At 37.8% G+C, this 20817-nt stretch overlaps 1 protein-coding gene across 1 annotated transcript in view; it reads left to right on the forward strand.

Moving 5' to 3' along the window:
- ENPP3 (ectonucleotide pyrophosphatase/phosphodiesterase 3) overlaps positions 1-20817 on the forward strand; it is an 88314-nt gene that overhangs the window by 23878 nt on the left and 43619 nt on the right. Inside the window, exons 5-11 of the mRNA XM_027551560.1 lie at positions 2564-2624; positions 7715-7812; positions 13512-13591; positions 15384-15503; positions 16045-16154; positions 17613-17678; positions 18317-18389. Of these exons, the coding sequence (XP_027407361.1) occupies positions 2564-2624; positions 7715-7812; positions 13512-13591; positions 15384-15503; positions 16045-16154; positions 17613-17678; positions 18317-18389 (608 nt within the window). The remainder of the gene's footprint in view (positions 1-2563; positions 2625-7714; positions 7813-13511; positions 13592-15383; positions 15504-16044; positions 16155-17612; positions 17679-18316; positions 18390-20817) is intronic.

Raw genomic sequence — 20817 nt, forward strand, 5'->3', positions numbered from 1 at the left:
TAAATTTAGCAAAAACAAAAGCAATTGTTACAGGCAATGGTGAAGTTTACCATTACCACTAATTAATTACTTTGATGGTGTTCCCTGAATCATTTCAGTTTATTTTTTAAACAAAAGTAAATGTTTTCTCACTCTAAGAATTCAGCACTTTACAGATGTAAATGATTCTTGCCAAAATTGTGTCTCTAGGCAGGAGCTGGAGGGAATTTGAATAATTTGTGTGCAAGAAACCAACTAGTTACTTTTATATTTTAAGTTTAGAATTTTGAAAAAAAAGATTAATTTCTAATGTGTAGATGGAAGAGAACAGTATGTTTTTCCCATAGGTCCGTCACCTTTCTTCAGCAATGATCAACTCATGACCAATCTTGTCTCATGCTGACACAGTGAAATTTTCAAAAAGATCAAAATATGACTCTACATACAATATTGTAAAGTAATTAGCCTCCAATTGAAATAAATAAATTTATTTAAAAAATAAATAAAATAAAAAAGAATGTCACAGAAAATTTAAACCATATCAAACACTTTCCAGAAATAACTTAAAAAAGATAAAAATATAACTCTAATAAATACAAAGCAAATATATCAAAAAGTCATTAACTCATTAAGGAGATAACCAACTGGAGTGTTAAGCTGGTTCAGAGGAGCAGAGACTAAGTATACACAGAACTGAAAGAATGTTGGAACAATATCACTAAAGATATAATGTTTGGTGGGACACAAATGGCTTGCTTTGTTACAGGACAATTTACCTGCTATCAGACAAGAATCAGTTACACTGTTATTAGTTTTCTACTGCTTAAATGAATCCTTGTGTGTGTACTCAGTCACTCAATCCTGTCCGACTCTTTGTGACCCCACAAACTTTAGCCCACCAGACTCCACTAGGCTCCGCTGTCCATAGCACACTGGAATGGGTTGCCATTTCCTCCTCCAAAATGCTATCCTTACTAAGGTATAAAATAAATAGTAAAAGATAAGCTAGATAAAGGTATATACTTTTAGGCAATCAGACAATCCAGAGCGGGGCTTTTAAGATTATAATAATTACCAGCATGACATTAAAATGAAGTCTAATTATCAGTTATCCTTTTGCTCATTTTCAAGTTTTGGAGTTTTTTCTTAATAAAATACCCCCAACCTATCTGTGAAAATTTTAGATTACATCAAAGGAAATCCTAATGTTAGTATCATTCATCTATAAATATTTTTAGCATGTATCTAAAAAAAGATGAACATTTAACAAAATTAGAGTACCATCAATATATCTAAAAATGTCTTCAGTAATTATAATATTATCAACAAATATCTAATCTGTGTTCAGATTTTTCTGTTTCATGATATTAAAAAATATTTATTTCAAGTAGGATACAAAGAGATTTCAGACATTTCAATTGGCTGATATATTTCGAGTCCTTTAAAAGTAGGTTTTCCCTTCCTTTACTTCCTCTCATGCAATTTACATGTTGGATAAATAGAGTCATTTATTCTGTAGAATTTTCCAGTCTGGGATTTGTAGATCGGATCTTCTGTGACTTAAGCATTTTGTCTTCTCCCATATTTCCTGCAAACTGGTAGTTAGAACTAGAGGACTGTTCAGATTCAAGTGTCTACCTATCTGTCTATCATGTATCCTTCACACTTAGTGGTGTTACTTCCATCAAGAGGCATATCTGTCTGTTTGGGGTTATTTTGGTCATGTTAGGCATGTATGATGATTGCACAGATTCATTGCATGTGTGCTGAGTTGCTAAGTTGTGTCCAACTCTTTGTGACCCCATGGACTATAGTCCATTAGGAGTTGCAAATGATGGCATTCATATTAGATCATTTCTACTTCATTAATGAGTTGAAATGTTCCATAAACAGAAGCATCCATGGAGTGAGAATTTTTAAGTTATGATCTTAAAAATTTGTTCAATCTTTCCCATTTAATATCAATATCAATTATTCTCCTTGGTTATTTCTCCTTTATTCATGTTTTCTTTTCATTTTTCTTTAGACTATATACCTATGTCAATTAAAGGGCCCCTGGTAGCTCAGTGCAGGAGACCCAGGTTTGATCCCTGGGTCGGGAAGATCCCCTGGAGAAGGGAGTGGTGACTCATTCCTGTATTCTTTCCTGGGAAACCCCATGGACAGAGGAACCTGGTGGACTACAGTCCATGGGGTTGCAAAGAGCCAGACACGATTGAGTGATTAACACTTTCATTTATTAAACTCATTTTCCCCTAGTGGTTGGGAAAGCATTGTCTTTCAGGGAAAAAACATTATTTGGAGAAAAAAAAAATAAAAGAAAGAAGAAATTGTCCCTTTCCAGCTAAAAGAATTCCCTTTGTTTTCTTGGTAAAGATGGGCTTCTTGATACTGTTAGTATAGATTACTGACCTGTGCAAATTGCTACAGGCACTGACCTTGCCAACATGTGAACTAGTATTTAACACGTTCTGTATGAATTTTGTCATTGGAGTAGCATGAATTAAGTCATTTGGAAAGATCATATCCATTGAGTGTTGGTTTCTCTTTTCTTGTCTAAAGATGTTGATCTTATGCTTTTCAGGAGAAACCTCATGGGTGGATGAAGATTGCAGCACAGCCCAGCAGCCTCAGTGCCCAGAAGGGTGAGACGGACATGGCCGTGTTTATCCTCCTTTAATAGATGCACATGGAAATGTAGTTAAGGCAGGATGAAATTTCCTCCACCATGTTTACATTTGAAAACAAAACAGTTAACAAAAGATTAGATTTCTTGTGGCTCCCAACTCACAACGCACTTTGGTTTGCTTTATTGTTTACAAAGCAACTTGTATTAAGTTATTATCTTACAACAATGAAGTATTTGTAGTAACATCCCAAGGTCCTATAAAAATCAGAACTAGAATTTAGATCTAAATGAGGTTAGCCCAAACTCTTTTTCCATTGTCATCCTGGCCCTTCAGATTTATTCTCACTGAGGGAAAGGGAAGAGAATTGTCCATGGAAGGCCTCACTGTGAAAGGTGGACCTTGGAGAATGGATGAGGAAAACTCTGTCAGATGGGCATGGGTGAGGAACACAGGAGACATCACACCTCACCCCACCTTCCCAGGACTTGGTCCAGCCCTGGAAGTATGCCCCATGTCCCCTCGCAGTCAAGGTGGATTTCCCCTTTGCCTCTGGTATTCCTTTCTGCCCTTCATCTGCTTCACTCTTCCCACCCAAGCAGTGGGAACATGATAGTGAGACAAAAAGAGAAAACACTATCAGGCTATAGAAAGAATTGATGGAGACATTTTTAGATAATATTACTTCATTTAAAAAAATGTGTGTGGATAATGTGTATATTTGTATATCATGTTACTTTGGTTTATACCAGATCCAGCTACCCTCTTCAGAAGTTTCTAGGTAGAAGAGTAAAGAATTTAGAATTAAAAATAAAAGACTTGAGTTGGGGTCCTTGCCTGTGACTAAACTCCAGGAGTTGGTGATGGACAGGGAGGCCTGGCATGCTGCAGTCCATGGGGTCACAAAGAGTCAGACACAACTGAGCAACTGAACTGAACTGAACACAAATTGCAATATGTCACTTAAATTCCTGGATGATTGTTTTCTACACACTGTAAACAGTCCAAATTTTCCGTTCTTATTTTTTGAGATGTAGTTCTTGTTCATTGAAGTATTCATGCTTAAGTATAATTTTTAGAAAGTCAGAAACCTGTGTAATCCACAGATATAGAATATTTCCAATATATAGAATATTTCCATGTCCCCAGAAAGATGTCTCTGTTCTGATTTTCATCACCATCAGTTCAGTTCAGTTCAGTTCAGTCACTCAGTCATGTCTGACTCTTTACGACCCCATGGACTGCAGCACACCAGGCTTCCTCGTCCATCATCAACTTCTGGAGCCTGTTCAAATTCATGTCCATCAAGTCAGTGATGCCATCCAACCATCTCACACTCTGTCGTCCCCTTCTCCTTCTGCCTTCAGTCTTTCCCAGCATCAGGGGCTTTTCCAATGAGTCAGCTCTTCACATCAGGTGGCCAAAGTATTGGAGTTTCAGCTTCAGCATCAGTCCTTCCAATGAATATTAAAGACTGATTTCCTTTACGATTGACTGTTTTGATTTCCTTACAATCCAAGGGACTCTCAGAGGTCTTCTCCAGCACTATAATTTTTGCTGATTGTATACAGCTTCTCTGTCTTTGGCTTCAAAGAATATAATCAATCTGACTTCGGTATTGACCATCTGGTGATGTCCATGTGTAGAGTCATCCCTGTGTTGTTGGAAGAGGGTGTTTTCTGTAATCAGTGCATTCTCTTGGCAAAAGTCTATTAGCCTTTGCCCTGCTTCATTTTGTACTCCAAGGTCAAACTTGCCTGTTACTCCAGGTATCTCTTGATTTCTACTTTTGCATTCCAGTCCCCTGAAATGAAAAGGATGTCTTTTTTGGGTGTTAGTTTTAGAAAGTCTTGTAAGTCTTCATAGAACCATCCAACTTCAGTTTCTTCAGCATTACTGGTCAGGGCATAGACTTGGATTACTGTGATATTGAATGATTTGCCTTGGAAACTAACAGAGATCATTCTGTTTTTTTTTGAGATTGCATCCAAGTACTACATTTTGGACTCTTATGTTGATTATGAGGGCTACTCCATTTCTTCTAAGGGATTCTTGCCCACAGTAGTAGATATAATGGTCATCTGAGTTAAATTAGCCCCTTCCAGTCCATTTTAGTTCACTGATTCCTAAAATGTCAATATTCACTCTTGCCATCTCCTGTTTGACCACTTTCAATTTACCATTATTCATAGATCAGGTTCCTATGCAATATTGTTCTTTACAGCATCAGAAATCCACAGCTGGGTGTTGTTTTCACTTTAGCTCTGTCTCTTCATTCTTTCTGAAGTTATTTCTGCACTGTTCTCCAGTAGCATATTGGGCACCTACCTACCTGGGGAGTTCATCTTTCAGTGTCATATCTTTTCATATTGTTCATCACCATAGATTCATGTTTTAGAATTTTATGTAAATACACTCATACCATATATCCTTTTAAGTCTGTCTTTTGTTTTCTTTTATTGTTTGCTTAACCCAATGTTTCTGAGACTCATAAATGTTATTGTATGCATTGTTTATCTCACATGGGCTTTTGCACAGTGTATTTTATCTGAGTGAAACATTGGTCCCTTTCTCTTTTCATATCATTTCTGTTTGTTCTTTAGGGGTCAGTTCACATGTCATACCCTCTGGAGAGCCTACTCTCACCTTACCAAGACTGAACCTATGTACTTGAATAGCATCCTGTACCTAAATCTAGTCCTTGATCACTTCTGTTTACTTCTTAATTTCATCCGCTAGATAAGGGCTTCTCTGGTGGCTCAGATGATAAAGAATCTGCTTGCAATCCAGGAGACTGGATTTGATCCCTGAGTTGAGAAGATCCCCTGGAGAAGAGAATGGCAACCCATGACAGTATTCGTGCCTGGAGAAGCCAGACAGAGGAGCCTGGTGTGCTACAGTCCATGGGGTCTCAAGAGTCAGACACAACTGAGTGACTAAACACACACACACAGTTAAAGGCTATAATTCCTTAATTCCTTTATTCTCAGTATCTAGCACAGGTGATAAGTTCCCTGGAGACTCAGATGGTAAAGCCTCTGCTTGCAATGCAGGAGACCAGGGTTCAATCCCTGGGTTGGAAAGATCCCCTGGAGAAGGAAATGGGAACCCACTCCAGTACTCCTGTCTGGAAAATCCCATGGATGGGGCAGCCTGGTGGGCTGTAGTCCATGGGGTTGCAAAAGAGTTGGACAGGACTGAGTGACTTAACTTTCACTTTCACTTTTTTAGCACAAGTGAAATGAAGTGAAAGTGGCTCAGTCGTGTCTGACTCTTTGCGACTCCATGGACTATACAGTCCTTGAATTCTCCAGTCTAGAACACTGGAGTGGGTAGCCTTTCCCTTCTCCAAGGGATCTTCTCACCCCAGGGATTGAACTCAGGTCTCCCACATGGCAGGTGGATACTTTACCAGCTGAGCTATCGGGGAAGCCCATCTAACGCAAAGCCCATCTCAGATATTTGTTAAATGGGTTACTCTTCAGTAAATGCATATTCTGGGAAACCAAATGGACATCGTCCAGACTCTCCTCACAATTTCCTTTATAATTTGCAAATAGATGGCTATGCTAATTTATTTTTTTAGCTCTACTCAAATATATTGAGAGAAACTGAAATTATTTTTGTTTTTAGCTGATAACAGCATTCAAAATTTTCTTTATGATAATACTGGGCATTTGTCAGAATTTTTAAAGACGTATTGTAACCAAATTCCTTGGAAACACATATTCTTATTCAAAAGTATAGATAAACTGCTTGAGCACAGAGTTGAAAATTTCTTTGCCATTCTTATTTGCATGCACTGTGTTTAGAATTCAAAACAAAGTTACTGTGTTCATAGCTGTTATTCATAATAGCCCTAAACTGGAAAGTATTCAAATGTCCATCAACAGGATGAATCAGTTGTGGTTTATTCATTCACTGGACTTCTAGACAGCCATGAGAATGAATGATCTACAACCATAGGCAAAATTATGGATGGACCTCAAGCATAATGTTAAGTAAAAGCAGCTAGACACAGTGGAATACACACTGTATGATTCTGTTGTGTATAAATCTAAGTACGAAAATAGACACAGCTAATTTATGCTGTTAGAAGTCAAGACATTGATCATCTTAGTGAGGTGTGGTTTGCAGAAGTTTTTGACTAGATGAGAGCATGAGGGAAAGATTCTAAGTAATATTCTGTTTTGTGATCTGGGTGATGGCTACACAGTGGCGTTCAGTATGGAAAAGAATTATGAAGCTATACATCTTTAATTGTGTGTGTATAAAATACAAATACAATTTTAGAAGTGAAAAAATATTAGATGGAAAAAAAGATAGTCACTGGCTATAACCCAAAGTTAACTTTCATTATTCTAACTTACATACTCATCTAAAATAAGATTGTAATGCTTTGGAAGTTAATACTAATATCCTGAAAGTTCAAAAATGTAGAACTTCAGAACAATAAAACATAAGTTTCAGGGTTCAAGAATTCCATATCACAATAACAATAGTTGTATCCAAAAAGTGGTAGAATAATTATAACATATAATTTTGAGTGTGAGCATTGAACTCAGGAATCATTGCTTTTGGATCTTTAGCCAAAGCCAGAATTGTGAAAGGTCTACAATATAGAATTCCATTTCTGTTGATGTTTTGTTAGTGAAGAGAATAGATTTCAAGTCTTGCTGAGGCTGAAGCCCCTGATTTTTCTTCTCCACTCATTGCCTGTTCATTGTAAATGCTCAGGGCTAGACAAATTTCTTACATGGTATACTTGGGTGTCACAGATAGCCAGTGACAAGGAGCAAATGGAAATAAAGTTAGGCAAAACTGTTTAAACTCTAGAACTCAAAAGAAGGTAGATTCCCAAGTTGAAAGGCGCAGATAATTTATGTAACACCTTAAAAAAAATATTGTACATTTTTATATGGATTAACAATGTACTGGAAACACTGATTATAAAGGGAAATAATATTTAAAAAGAAAAAGGAAAACTTAGAACTATTTCTGACGTACTTTCTTAGCATTCTCAAATTTAGAGAATTGTAAGTAGTACAGAAAAGAGTCTTTTTGAAAAAATCAAAATACTGGTCTAAATTTTTGTTTTTCATTTTCAGGTTTGACCTGCCACCTGTTATTTTGTTTTCCATGGATGGATTTAGAGCTGAATATTTACAGACATGGAGTACTCTAGTACCTAACATCAATAAACTGAGTAAGCCTCCTACAATCAGATGTGTATGGATGACAGATTAACTAGTTAGTTAATCTCTAAATAGTGCAGCTTTCTTTTTAACCTTTAATGTTAGTGATTTGTCTCAGCCCAGGTCCTCTCAAGAGTTTTGATGACTTCACTTATGATATCTATTTTACACTTGTTGGCTCCTCCTTCTTTTTTTGCAGCATGCTCACCCTTTTGTTTATTTTGGTTTGTTTTGTAATTGAATATAACTTTTGCTCTATGAAAATCTGTTCCTAGATAATGTATCAAAAATGGTGCCTGTCATATCTAGGTTCTGGGTTTTAGCAAGGTGAATATGACCAGTAAGAATAGGAACCTGAAGGAACCTGAGGAGACCAGACAGACCAGCATATACCAAGGCTCCCATAAGTGAAGGGGCTTCCCTGGTGGCTCAGTGGTAAAGAATCTGCCTGCCAATGCAAGAGATGCGAGTTTGAACCCTGGTTTGGGAAGATCCCCTGGAGAAGGCAATGGCATTCCACTCCAGTATTCTTGTTTGGGAAATCCCATAGGCAGAGGAACCTGGTGGACTACAGTCATGGGGTCACAAAGAGTTGGACACAGCAACCAAACAACAACAACCATAGGTGAAAAGTCCAGTATTTCTGTCCAGTTCTGGAATCAAGATGCCTGGAACCTGGCTCCACCTCTTACTAGCAAGCTTACTTCCCCTGTTGGTGCCCCAGTCTCTACATCTGTAAAATGTTCACTTCCCACCTAATAGAAATACCACTAGATTATATACATAGTGTACCTTGGATGGTTTTAAGTTATTACTATAATTGTCATTTTTATTGCCATCTTTATCATGATGTTGTACTTCTGTGTTAGGGCACAATTTTATAAAGTTAATAATAAAGAGGAATGGAGTAATAAACTATATATGGGAAAAAAATCTGAAAGAGAACAGATACATGTGCAACTGAGTCACTTTGCTGTACACTTGAAACTAATACAACATTGTAAATAAACTATACTCCATTATAAAATAAAAATTAAAAAAAAAAGAGGAATAGAACAACCAAGGACATAAAGCTAAGAAATATCAGAGGGTTGGCTCCAGGGCCCACACTGTTCAGTGCTCTGCAATTCTTCTCTTATTTCCTCCTTTTGTTAGGCCCTCTTTTACCTCCATGGTCCTCAAATTTTATGACAGTTTTATTTTCCTCCAAATTATTTTTTTTTAAAGCTGTTTGACTCTAAGCTGATCACCTTTTCTGGACCTTAGATTCATCATTTGTAAAATGAGAGGATTCAATTCAGTTGCTCAGTCATGTCTGACTCTTTTCAACCCCAGGGACTGCAGCATGCCAGGCTTCCCTGTCCATCACCAACTCCCAGAGCAGTATGAAAATTTTACAGTATGAAAATGAGAGAATTAGACATAATTATTTCTACTGCTAATTCCAGCACTAACATTCCTTGACTGTAGAAAGATAAATTACTTCCCCCTGCAACACAAAGGGCTTTGTCTCTGCAGCCTCCTCCTCACTCTTTGAGGCAGATCTTAAGGTAACAGATTAAGAGGTTGGGTCTCTGACAGAACTGGCTCCAAATTCAGGATTTGTCACTTGCTGCTGAGTCACTGTGTCCTGGAAAGTAATTAACAACACTCAGTTTCTATTTCCTTATCTGCATTTCCTCTAGTAGTCTAGATAGCAAAACCTGGGTCCCAAAGGGAATTTATCTAACCAGGCTGAACCAAACCTCTTTAGAAGTGGAATTATTTGATTTGTTCATCCCACAGAAAGTTGGAAAGGACACCAGTGAAATATTGGGCCATTGAGAGTCTTCCCTTTTGAAGATTTAAACTATTTTGTAATAGTTTAATAGTCTCTTTAATGTGTGAAGACATCACCAAGGCAAAATGGGCTCTTCATTTCTAGGAGGCCCAATTAAGAGTAGGTGTGGTAAAAGAGTTAGGATTAGGACCTCCAGAGAATGGTAGGCTTGAGATGAGGTATGTGACAGAAGGCATCACTTTAAGGAAGGCTAGGACTTCATCTCCAGTGTCCCATCAAACTGCCTGGAGACTGAGCATGGTCTAATACCACAGTGCCATGAGCTATACCAGTGACTACCAAAGGGTCATGGACTCTAGTGAGAACATTTTCTTGTCTCAATGTGGATGAGAACAGACAAAAGAAGGTCCAGGATCAGCAAACTATCAAGTGAGATAGAAGTAATTTGTCTTGAACTGGAAGTCAGATTTCTTGGAAAGTTAGATGTGAAACGGGTTATGAGAAGACTAGTAGTAACCATGCTTATGTCTCAGGGATAAATCTCACTTGACTTTGGTGTATGATCCTTATAATGTGCTGTTGAATTTGTCTTACTAGTATTTTGTTGAATTTTTTTGCTCTAAATTCATGAAGGTATTGGCCTGTAATTTTCTTTTTCTTTAGTATCCTTATCTGGCTTTGGCATCAGGGTAATGTTAATCTCATAAAATGAATCTTAGCGTATTCTCTCCTCTTTGTTGTTTTTGGCAAAGTTTGAGAACTGGCATTAATCCTTCTTTAAAGGGCTTCCTTGATAGCTCAGCTGGTAAATAATCTGCCTGTGATGCAGGAGACCCCGGTTTTATTCCTGTGTCAGGAAGATCCCCCAAAGAAAGGATAGGCTACCCACTCTAGTATTCTTGGGCTTCCCTGGTGGCTCAGTTGGTAAAGAATCCACCCGCAATGTGGGAGACCTGGGTTTGATCCCTGGGTTGGGAAGATCCCCTGGAAAGGCTACCCTCTCTAGTATTTTGGCCTGGAGAATTCCATGGATTGTATAGCCCATGGGATGGACAAAGAGTTGGATACGACTGAGCAAATTTCACTTTCACTTTTCACTTTCCTTCTTTAAATATTGGCATTAATCCATCTTTAAAGGGCTTTCCTGATAGTTTAGTTGGTAAAGAATCTGCCTGAAATACAGGAGCCCCAGTTCGATTCCTGGGTCAGGAAGATCCTCTGGAGAAAGGATAGGCTTCTTTAAATATTAGGTAAAATTAACTTGTGAAGCCATCTTGGGCTTTTCTGTTAGGAAGTTTTCCATTACTTGTTATTGGTCGGTTCAGATTTTCTATTTCTTCATAATTCAGACTAGAGAAGCATTGGAAGTGTTAGTCACTCAGTCGTGTCAACTCTTTGTGACCCCATCAACTGTGTAGCCCACCAGGCTCCTCTGTCCATGGAATTTTCCAGGCAAGCATACTGGAATGGGTTACCGTTTCCTTCTCCAGGGGATCTTCCCGACCCAGGGATTGAACCCCAGGGCTCCTGTATTGTGGGGAGACTCTTTACATTTGTTCATAATAGTCTCTTATAATCCTTTTTATTTCTGTAGTGTTGGCTTTTGACTTTACTGGAGTCTTCTCTTTTTCCTAATGTAGCTAAAGTTTTGTCAATTTTATCTTTTCAAAAAACCTACTTTAATTTTGTTGATTTTTAAAATTGCTTTTCTCTTCTCTGTTTCACTTATTTCTGCTATAAGCATTATTGTTTTTTTCTTTTTCGCTGACTTTGGAGTTTGCTTGTTCTTTTTCTAGTTCCTTAAGGTATAAAATGAGGTTGTTTGTTCGAAATTTCTTCTTTTTTCAATGTAGCTGTTTACTGCTATGGACTCCTTTCCTTGAAGTGCTTTTGCTGCATCTGTACATTCTTCAGCTATTTTATCTCCTCATCAGTTCAGTCTTCTATTCCTTCTTATAGTTTATAGTTACTATGGGTATATATTTATTCCATATATGTTTTCAAATTTTTGGTTTACTTTCTTTTTAAAAAGATGTTTTTTAAGGAACAAAATATGCAAATAATAAACTTTAAAAAATGATATTGAAAGTTACAACAGATTCTTTCCTGATCTTCCTACTTTTTCTCTACAGAAGCAACTATTCTTATTAATTTATTGTGCGTCCTTCCAAAATTATCCTGTTCAGTCATAATTTAAATGACTAAGATCAGGAAGAAATGATGGTAGGTCTTGCTTATGATGAGCTGTTCTCTAATAGCTCTTGTTCAAAGGCAGGTGGTCAAAAATGGTAGCTTGAATCTGTAGATAGTCCACAGATCTGTAGATGTCCTGTTTAAGACTAGAAAAGTGTCATGTTTTTATATCACTGGTGACTTAGGTTGCTTTTTATCTTATGCTCTGTGCCTTTAGACACATTTAAGAATTTGAACACATTATACATGCTTCAGGGAAATAAAAGCAGAAACCTTTTATCTCTCTTTATTGTATGATTGTCTTCTCCACTTAAATTCTTCTAATTATGTCAGTAGATTAGATCTCATTTTATTTTTCTTATCATATGATTTCATAACATATTAAATATATCTTTGTCTATTTGAGGACAAGGTTTATTTGTTGGTGATATTGACTAAAAAAGAAAAATGGTTATTTTAATCTTTGATTATACATTATGACCTAGAGCAAGCTTCAGGTTCAAGTACATCAGAACCACTTGGGGCACTTGCTAGAAATGTAGTGTTTTTTTGTTTTTTTTTTTAAGCTCCTTTCCCTCCACCTTTCAACCCTCACCATTCCCACCAGAGTCCTATTTAGTAGACTTAATATTGGATCCAAGAAGATTCTGAAGGAGGAAATTCCTGGATCATATTGGAAATACTGGTTTCCTGGCTGGGAAGGAGACCAACTCCAAGCCTATTTGAGAAAAACTTTATTATTTGCAGATGCAAAGTTTGTTGCTTTCTGGACAACAATCATTTGCACCTTTTGTTTTAACCTAAATAGAATCTCTCGTGGTGAAGTTCTCTTTTAGAATTAGAGGTGATAGAATTTTGGTACAGAAAATGTCTCATACGTCACTCTTGCAGAGGAAATAGTAATGTGCCTTAGTGGTTCTGACTTTCTTGAGCAAGGTTATTGCACAGATGAAAACAACAAAATAACTGAAAGCAAAATTAATGCCATGCTTTGCGGAAAACAGAGCACAGGAAACTTCACTGATCAAATGGAAACTGTACTGAAAATAATAAGGTGGAAAGTTAATTTTGTAAACATTACTACGTGGCATGGGCTTATGCATTCACACAAGTCAAATTCCTTTTCAGTTATCTAGACAGTTGTATTGGCTTTTGCTATATTGGGAAGCAAATATTATATAGAAAATTTTACTTTAATGAGCCAGGTCAGAAAGAGAGGAACAGCAAACGCAAATACAACTGGCACGGTGTTAAAAGTTTAGGGTCTTTTAAGCTCAGGTGTCAGCAATCTGGGTCTGTGGGCCAAATCTGACCCACTCTGCTTATTTCCGTATGGTCTGCTGATGCTAAGAATTGTTTTCATTCTTAAATGGCTGGGAAAAAAAAGAATGCCTTGTGCCACACAAAAGAAATTACATGAAATGTCTTTGTCTTGATGTCTACAAATACAGTTTTGTTATAACAGAGCCATGCCATTTGCTCAAAGCCTATTTATTTATTATCTGGCTCTTCACAGAAAAATTTTCCTGATCCTTGACTTAGCACTCTCCTCTCCTGAAAACTGTCATTCCTTGAGAGGAATTTTAAGCATCAGCATTTTAACCTCTTTCTATCTGCAATTCACCCCCTAGTTAGTTTTCTATTTCTCTGGGAAACTTTCATGTTCATATTTTTAGTTATTCAAACAACTTCTGAGGAAGAAACAACGTCTTAATTTCCCACTATCCTTTGTTGCAGAAACATGTGGAGTTCATTCACAATACCTGAGACCTGCCTATCCGACCAAAACCTTCCCAAATCATTATACCATTGTCACGGTAAGTGCTTCATCCAGTGGCAAGGCTGACAGACCCCCGAAGGGACTGACCACACCAGACATGCTGAGGCAGGAGCTGGCCAAGCCACAGATTCAGGATCACGTGTGGTAGCGATCACAGCTTAATTCAGGCTGGGAAGGAATGTCTGAGTATGAGGCCAATCCAGGGCTATGAGAAGTTATCTATGAATGAGTGTCCTAGTGCTCAGCTCATTTATCTCTGTGACAGGCCAGGATAGCCTCTGGAACATGGGAAATACCCTCTACTCTGATCTTTCGATTAGCCCCCATTTATCTGAAGGTCTGTGGGAATGGTAGGCTATGTATGAAGACAGCCACTTTGATGTGGAGAATCTCTTTCCTATCTAGTTTTAAAAATTATATTTAATTTGGTGAAGTCTCTTGTTTCATAGTTGAATTCAAACTGGCTATATCTCTTTAAATAAAGCAAATAAAGCAATGAATTCTCCTCAGTGTACGAGAAGACGTACGTGAAAGAACTCAAAGGAAGATTAAGTTTTTTAATATTTATAGATTCAGGGCACATCTTAAGGAGTCCTATGCCTCAACCTTTCTTGCCAAAGAATATTATATTTTTACTACTTTGCATTTAGTCTTTTATTACTGTGTGTTAGTTGCTCAATCGTGTGTGACTCTTTGCAACCCCATGGACTGTAGACCCCCTGGCTCCTCTGTCCATGGGATTTCCCAAGCAAGAATACTGGAGTGGGTTGCCATTCCCTTCTCCAGAGGATCTTCTTGACCCAGGGATCAAACCCAGGTCTCACGACTGAGCAACTGAGGGCACGCACAGTGCGCACACACACACACACACACACACACATAAGTCTACATACATAATATATAATACATATATGTGTGTGTGCTCATACATATATACGTATGTTGTTGTTTAGTCGCTAAGTCATGTCCAACTCTTTTGCAACACCATGGACTGCAGCCTGCCAGGCTCCTCTATCCGTGGAATTTTCCAGGCAAGAATACTAGAGTGGGTTGCCATTTTCTACTCCAGGGGATCTTCCTCACTCAAGATTGAACCCACATCTCTTATATCTTTTGCATTGGCAGGTGGAATTTTTTTTTACCACTAGTACCACCATATGTCTATATAAATAAGGGATTATGCATAAGTGCTATTAATATTCTATATATGTGCATGTATCCATATTCATATACATAGTAATGTTCTGAAATAATGACCCTAAAAGTCTATCTAAATGTAGTTATAATTGCCTATGGTATCATAGACATTCAGTGAAAATGTGTGGAATGATTGAATGAGTCTTTGTGACCAGATTAAATGAATGACTGGATTGATGGATGAATGACAGGGAGAAGCACAGAGACTTGACAGGCTTCCTTCTAGAGTGCTGATAACACATTTTAACCCATTGGACAACATCTGATACTTAATAGCTTCTATGTAACAAGTATCTTGCTCTTATTGCCAGTAAACCAGTGTCTAATCATTATTGTAATATAGAATCTATAATTAGCAGTTATTAATAACACAAGAGTGAAATTAAAACCATCAACACAAATCATCTTCCTAACATCATTCGTTTGCAGCTATAGACCATGGTGGAACTGGTGTATATGTAATAGTAATATATGTATTTGGTATTTGGGTTCAGATCTAGGGGTTTTATATTGAAAGGTATATGACTTCTTTTCAATAAGAGTTACAGGTCTTATGCTATTTCAATTTAAATGCATGTTTTGTTAATGTATTATTTTATCTTAAATCTTTTTTTCTGAAATTATCATTTTAGGGGTTATATCCAGAATCACATGGCATCATTGACAATAATATGTATGATATAAACCTCAACAAGAATTTTTCACTTTCTTCAAAGGAGAAAGATAACCCAGCTTGGTGGCAGGGGCAACCAGTATGTGTCATTCTCCATTTCCCCACATGACAATGGATCACTCTTCTCTCTCCACTCTGAGTTTTATGTTGTCTTTTTAATTTCTCAGGGCTAAGGGTGGGAAGGTGTTTCAGCACTATTTATAATTATGATTTGAATCTTTTCAATGTATATAATTGTTCACCTAAGTTGCCTTGAGACTTGGATGTTGAATTATAAATATATCAACCTGGAAGTTACTCAGAAAGCTTATCTGTTAACTTTTTAACTCATTATATTTTATAAATCTTTAAAAAGGAGAGAAGAACTGTACAATTTTACCAATTTGAAAAATGATCTTTCTTATTGCCTTCCTATGTTTTTTGATTTTTGAAGTGGATACCTAGATAATAACTTTTTAAAACTGCTGCAAGGACAAATTCAAAACAATTTAAACACCTTTTAATAATTAAATACATTTTTCAATGGTTTAATATTGTTCAGTTTCTCATAAATAGTGCCATTTCTACTCAAACTGATTATTTTCTTGACCTCCACTTATTTGAAATTTCTCTTCTTATAGATCTGGCTGACAGCAATGTATCAAGGTTTAAAAGTTGGTACTTACTTTTGGCCAGGATCGGATGTAGCTATAAATGGCACCTTTCCTTCCATATATAAGATTTACAACAGGTAGGAAAACACCTGCAAATGTAATCCCATCTAGGCAGGAATGATTTGAATTTTTTGTTTGTTTTTTGGTCTTGATCATAATGGTAATTTTATTTTTCCAGTTATTTGGGCCAAAAATCTTGAAATCAATGTTGATTCCTCCCTCTTACATCCCTTATCCAGTTTGTCAGTAAATGCTTGTGCCTCTAATTCAAGCTATATGCAGTCTGAGAATTTTTGATTACTTCTAGCACTAACTCTGGTTTGAGCTGTCCTCCTCTTTTGCCTGTATCACCTCAGTTGCTTTTTGACATATCTCCCTCTTTCTATGTCTGTTTCCTGTAATCTATTCTCAATTCATCAGCCAGAATAATTATTTTAAAAAAACAAGTCTGAATACGACACTGTTTTGCACCCCTCACTTTCAAGGCTCTCAGTTTCATACAGAATAAAGCCAACAAGCCCTGGTTGGTATGAGCCCTGCTATCCCCTTGCCTCTTAGACTCCTTTCCTACTATTTTCCATTCTTTCACCCTTCTCAAGCCATACTGACCTTTTTGGTGACCCCAGTACATCAGGACACCAAGCTTGCTTCCACTGCAGGGCCTCTGAGAAGGCTGTTCCTCTGCCCAATATAATCTGACTTCATTTATCTGCATAGCCTGCTCCCTCACCTCCTTCTGGCTGTTGCTCAAAAACTACCTTATCAATACTGTCTTAGCCTGATCACACTAAGATTTCAAATTCAAATCCTCCCACTTGAGTTTCTCCAGTGTCCCTTATTCTGGTTCTCGTCTTCCTTTTTTCCCCATAGCATTTATCACCTTTTAATACACTATGTAATTTATTTATGGGCATCACTGACTCAATGGACATGAGTTTGAGCAAACTTAGGGAGATAGTGAAGGACAGGGAAGCCTGGTGTGCTTCCCTGTGTTCCTGGGGTCACGAAGCCTGGTGTTCATGGGGTCACAAAGAGTCTGACACAACTTAGCGACTGAATGACAACCAAAGGCCTATTTATTGTTTCTCTTCCTCAACTCAAATATGACCTCTAGGAAGGAAGGCATCTTTGGTTTTCTCACTGATAAGTTCCACTTAAAAGGAACAAAATTATGGCTGACAATAGATAGTACACAGAACTGCACAAATGAATGAAGTGAACAAAAATAAGCAAATTGAATGGATGAATAGTAACTAATGTAAAACAATTTTATTTTAATTGGAGTAACAGTGAAGGAGAGATGAATGAGAAGGAAAGAAAGCAATACACAATCTATATCAAGGCACAAGTATCTCTGTACAGGTGTTGAAAACAGGAATCTGTTCGAGTAATATTAAATCCCTTTCAGTGTTCTTATAGTATAAGAACACAAAAGAAGCATCCGAAAATATCAATCTGCCTTCTTGAGTAGGAATATAATGAAGTTCTCCTTGAGTCGATGAATTTTTTAAAGTTATTTTTACTTTTCATTTCAGAAGTGTCACATATGAAGAGAGGATCTTTACATTGTTAAAGTGGCTGGACCTACCCAAAGCTGAAAGGTAATACTTAGTGTCAGGGAAGTGCTGGCTCAGCAGGATATCTGTGGGAATAAAGTGAAAGTATTTCTTGACTTTAAATGACTATTTTGGGGGGAAAAAAAACAAAATAAAACTTGGCATTTCCTTTTTCTGGGCATTTTTCAAGAATTATTCCTATAACTAGGCATTTAAAGAAAGAACTTGTGTGGCAGAACAAAGGGTCGGTAAAAGTCATAAACCAGGAAACACAAAGGCTGAAGCACATCAAGAGAGGCCTTAACAGCAAGAACAGGACAGATTTTTCAGAACTGAGTCAGACCAGTGCTTACACCCTGGAAGGTCTTGTTTATTTCCTGCTGGACCACTGTTCCTGCCAAGGCCAAGTGGAACCACTGGGCCTGGATGAAGAGAAGGAGGTGAAAGGGGAAGTCACCCAGTTGTGTCTGACTCTTTTGACCCCATGGACTATACAGTCCATGGAATTCTCCAGGCCAGAATACTGGAGTGGGTAGCCATTGCCTTCTCCAGGAAGACAAGGCAAGACCAGAGGAAAAGAGGAGGAAGCTGCCACAAAGTTCCAGATCCACAAGTCTGCCAGATCCAACAGGTACCTCTATTCCAAATGGATAATGTCTCTCTCCGTTTCGATTTTACCCTAGACCTGATTTTTACACCATATACGTGGAAGAACCTGATTCTCAAGGACACAATTATGGACCAGTCAGTGCCGGAGTAAGTTTTTCTTTTTTAAATAAAGGTAAACTCATCTGAACTTCACCCACAACATGAAATGCTATTCTTTAATTTCCACTGAGTACAAGTGTATGTGATATATATATGAAGATATAAAAACAGTTAAAAATATAAAAAAATATCTGCTTTATTAGCCACAAAATAGTTAAAAGTCTGAAAAGAATATCTGTCTTATTAACCACATCTTGATTAATTTGATAACATTTATTGAATACTTAGATGCTGTGTTGTTACTTCATGTAACAAGAACATCAAGGCTAGATCCTGTGTGTCAATATGTTAATGCACCCCATTTCAAGCCATGTCACCTGGAAGTCCATTGTGGACTATCCAGCTGTCAATCAAACCACAGTTCCCTAGAATTCATATAGACAATATATTACTGACCAGGAAGAGTAATTCCCTGTCTAAACCCCCATTACAATTAAAGTAGACTCTTCAATACTTGTCTCTTCATTATCTAAACCATTTTGTACTTACTACAGAAATATAGTCCTTAAGTATGATTTTTTAAACAAGCTGATTCTCTTCTAAAACCCACTCGAGGCTGCATTGTCCTAGACACAATGTAAAGGGGTAAAGGTCCCGTGAGCATGGTGTCTCCCTACCCCACGGAGAATCACATCAAGGTTGTCCTTAGTTGGAATGCAAGTGTGTTTATTTTGCTAGTGTGACTTAGCTGCTGGTTAGAAATAACCCTCTTTTTCCTTCTCATTAAATCAAAGTGATTTCTAATATAAGCCGCGCTCAAGTCTGACCACTTTGAACCCATTGTTTTTTTTAGTTGCTCAGCTGTGTCTGACTCTTTTGCGACCTCATGGACTGTAGCTCACCAGGCTCCTCTGTCCATGGGATTTCCCAGGCAAGAAGAGTAGAGTGGGTTGCCATTTCCTACTCCAGGGTCTCTTCCTGACCCAGGGATTGAATCCACATTTGTTGCAGCTCCTACCTGGCCTGACAGATTCTTTACCACTGAGCCAACAGGAAAGCCCATGGAACCCATTAGTCACCTTTTATATTTCAATGCCACCCTTGACTCACAGAATTCAAAACTTAATCAGGTTATTCTAAGAGTGAATGGCTTCAGTTCAGTTCAGTTCCGTCCCTCAGTTGAGTCTGACCCTTTGTGACCCCATGAACTGTAGCACACCAGGCTTCCCTGTCCATCACAAACTCCAGGGGTTTACTCAAGCTCATGTTCATTGAATCAGTGATGCCACCCAACCATCTCATCCTCTGATGTCCCCTTCTCTTCCTGCCTTCAATCTTTCCCAGCATCAGGCTCTTTTCAAATGACTCAGTTCTTCACATCAGGTAGCCAAAGTATTAGAGTTTCAGTTTCGACATCAGTCCTTCCAAAGAATATTCAGAACTGATTTCCCTTAGGATGGATTGGTTGGATCTCCTTGAAGTCCAAGGGACTTTTAAGAGTCCTCTGCAATACCACAGCTCAAAAGCATTGATTCTTTGGCACTCAGCTTTCTTGATAGTCCAACTTTCACATCCATACAGGACTACTGGAAAAACCACAGCTTAAACTAGATAGACCTTTGTTGGCAAAGTAATGTCTCTGCTTTTTAATATGCTGTCTAGGTTAGCCATAACTTTCCTTCCAAGGAGCAAGCATCTTTTAATTTCATGGCTGCAGTACCATCTGCAGTGATCTTGGAGCCCCCCAAAATAAAGTCTGTCACTGTTTCCACTGTTTCCCCATCTATTTCCCATGAAGTGATGGGACCGGATGCCATGATCTTCATTTTCTGAATGTTGAGTTTTAAGCCAACTTTTTCACTCTCCTCTTTCACTTTCATCAAAAGGCTTTCTAGTTCTTCCTCGCTTTCTGCCATAAGGGTGGTGTCATCTGCATATCTGAGGTTATTGATATTTCTCCTGAAATCTTGATTCCAGCTTGTGCTTTATCCAACCCAGCATTTTTCATGATGTACTCTGCATAGAAGTTAAATAAGCAGGATGACAATATACAGCCTTGACGTACTCCTTTCCCTATTTGGAACCAGTCTATTGTTCTATATCCACTTATAACTGTTGCTTCCTGACCTGAATACAGATTTCTCAGGAGGCAGGTCAGGTGGTCTGGTATTCCCATCTCTTCCAGAATTTTCTACAGTTTATTGTGATCCCCACAGTCAAAGGCTTTGGGGTAGTCAATAAAGCAGAAGTAGATGTTTTTCTGGAACTCTCCTGCTTTTTCAATGATCCAGCAGATGTTGGCAATTTGATCTCTGGTTCTTCTGCTTTTTCTAAATCCAACTTGAACATTAGGATGTTCACAGTTCATGTACTGTTGAAGTACATTACTTTACTAGCGTGTGAGATGAGTACAATTGTGTGCTAGTTTGAGGATTATTTGGCATTGCCTTTCTTTGGGATTGAAATGAAAACTGAT

This window comes from Bos indicus x Bos taurus, chromosome 9 (assembly GCF_003369695.1).
Source record: "Bos indicus x Bos taurus breed Angus x Brahman F1 hybrid chromosome 9, Bos_hybrid_MaternalHap_v2.0, whole genome shotgun sequence".
Classification (NCBI taxonomy): Eukaryota; Metazoa; Chordata; class Mammalia; order Artiodactyla; family Bovidae; genus Bos; species Bos indicus x Bos taurus.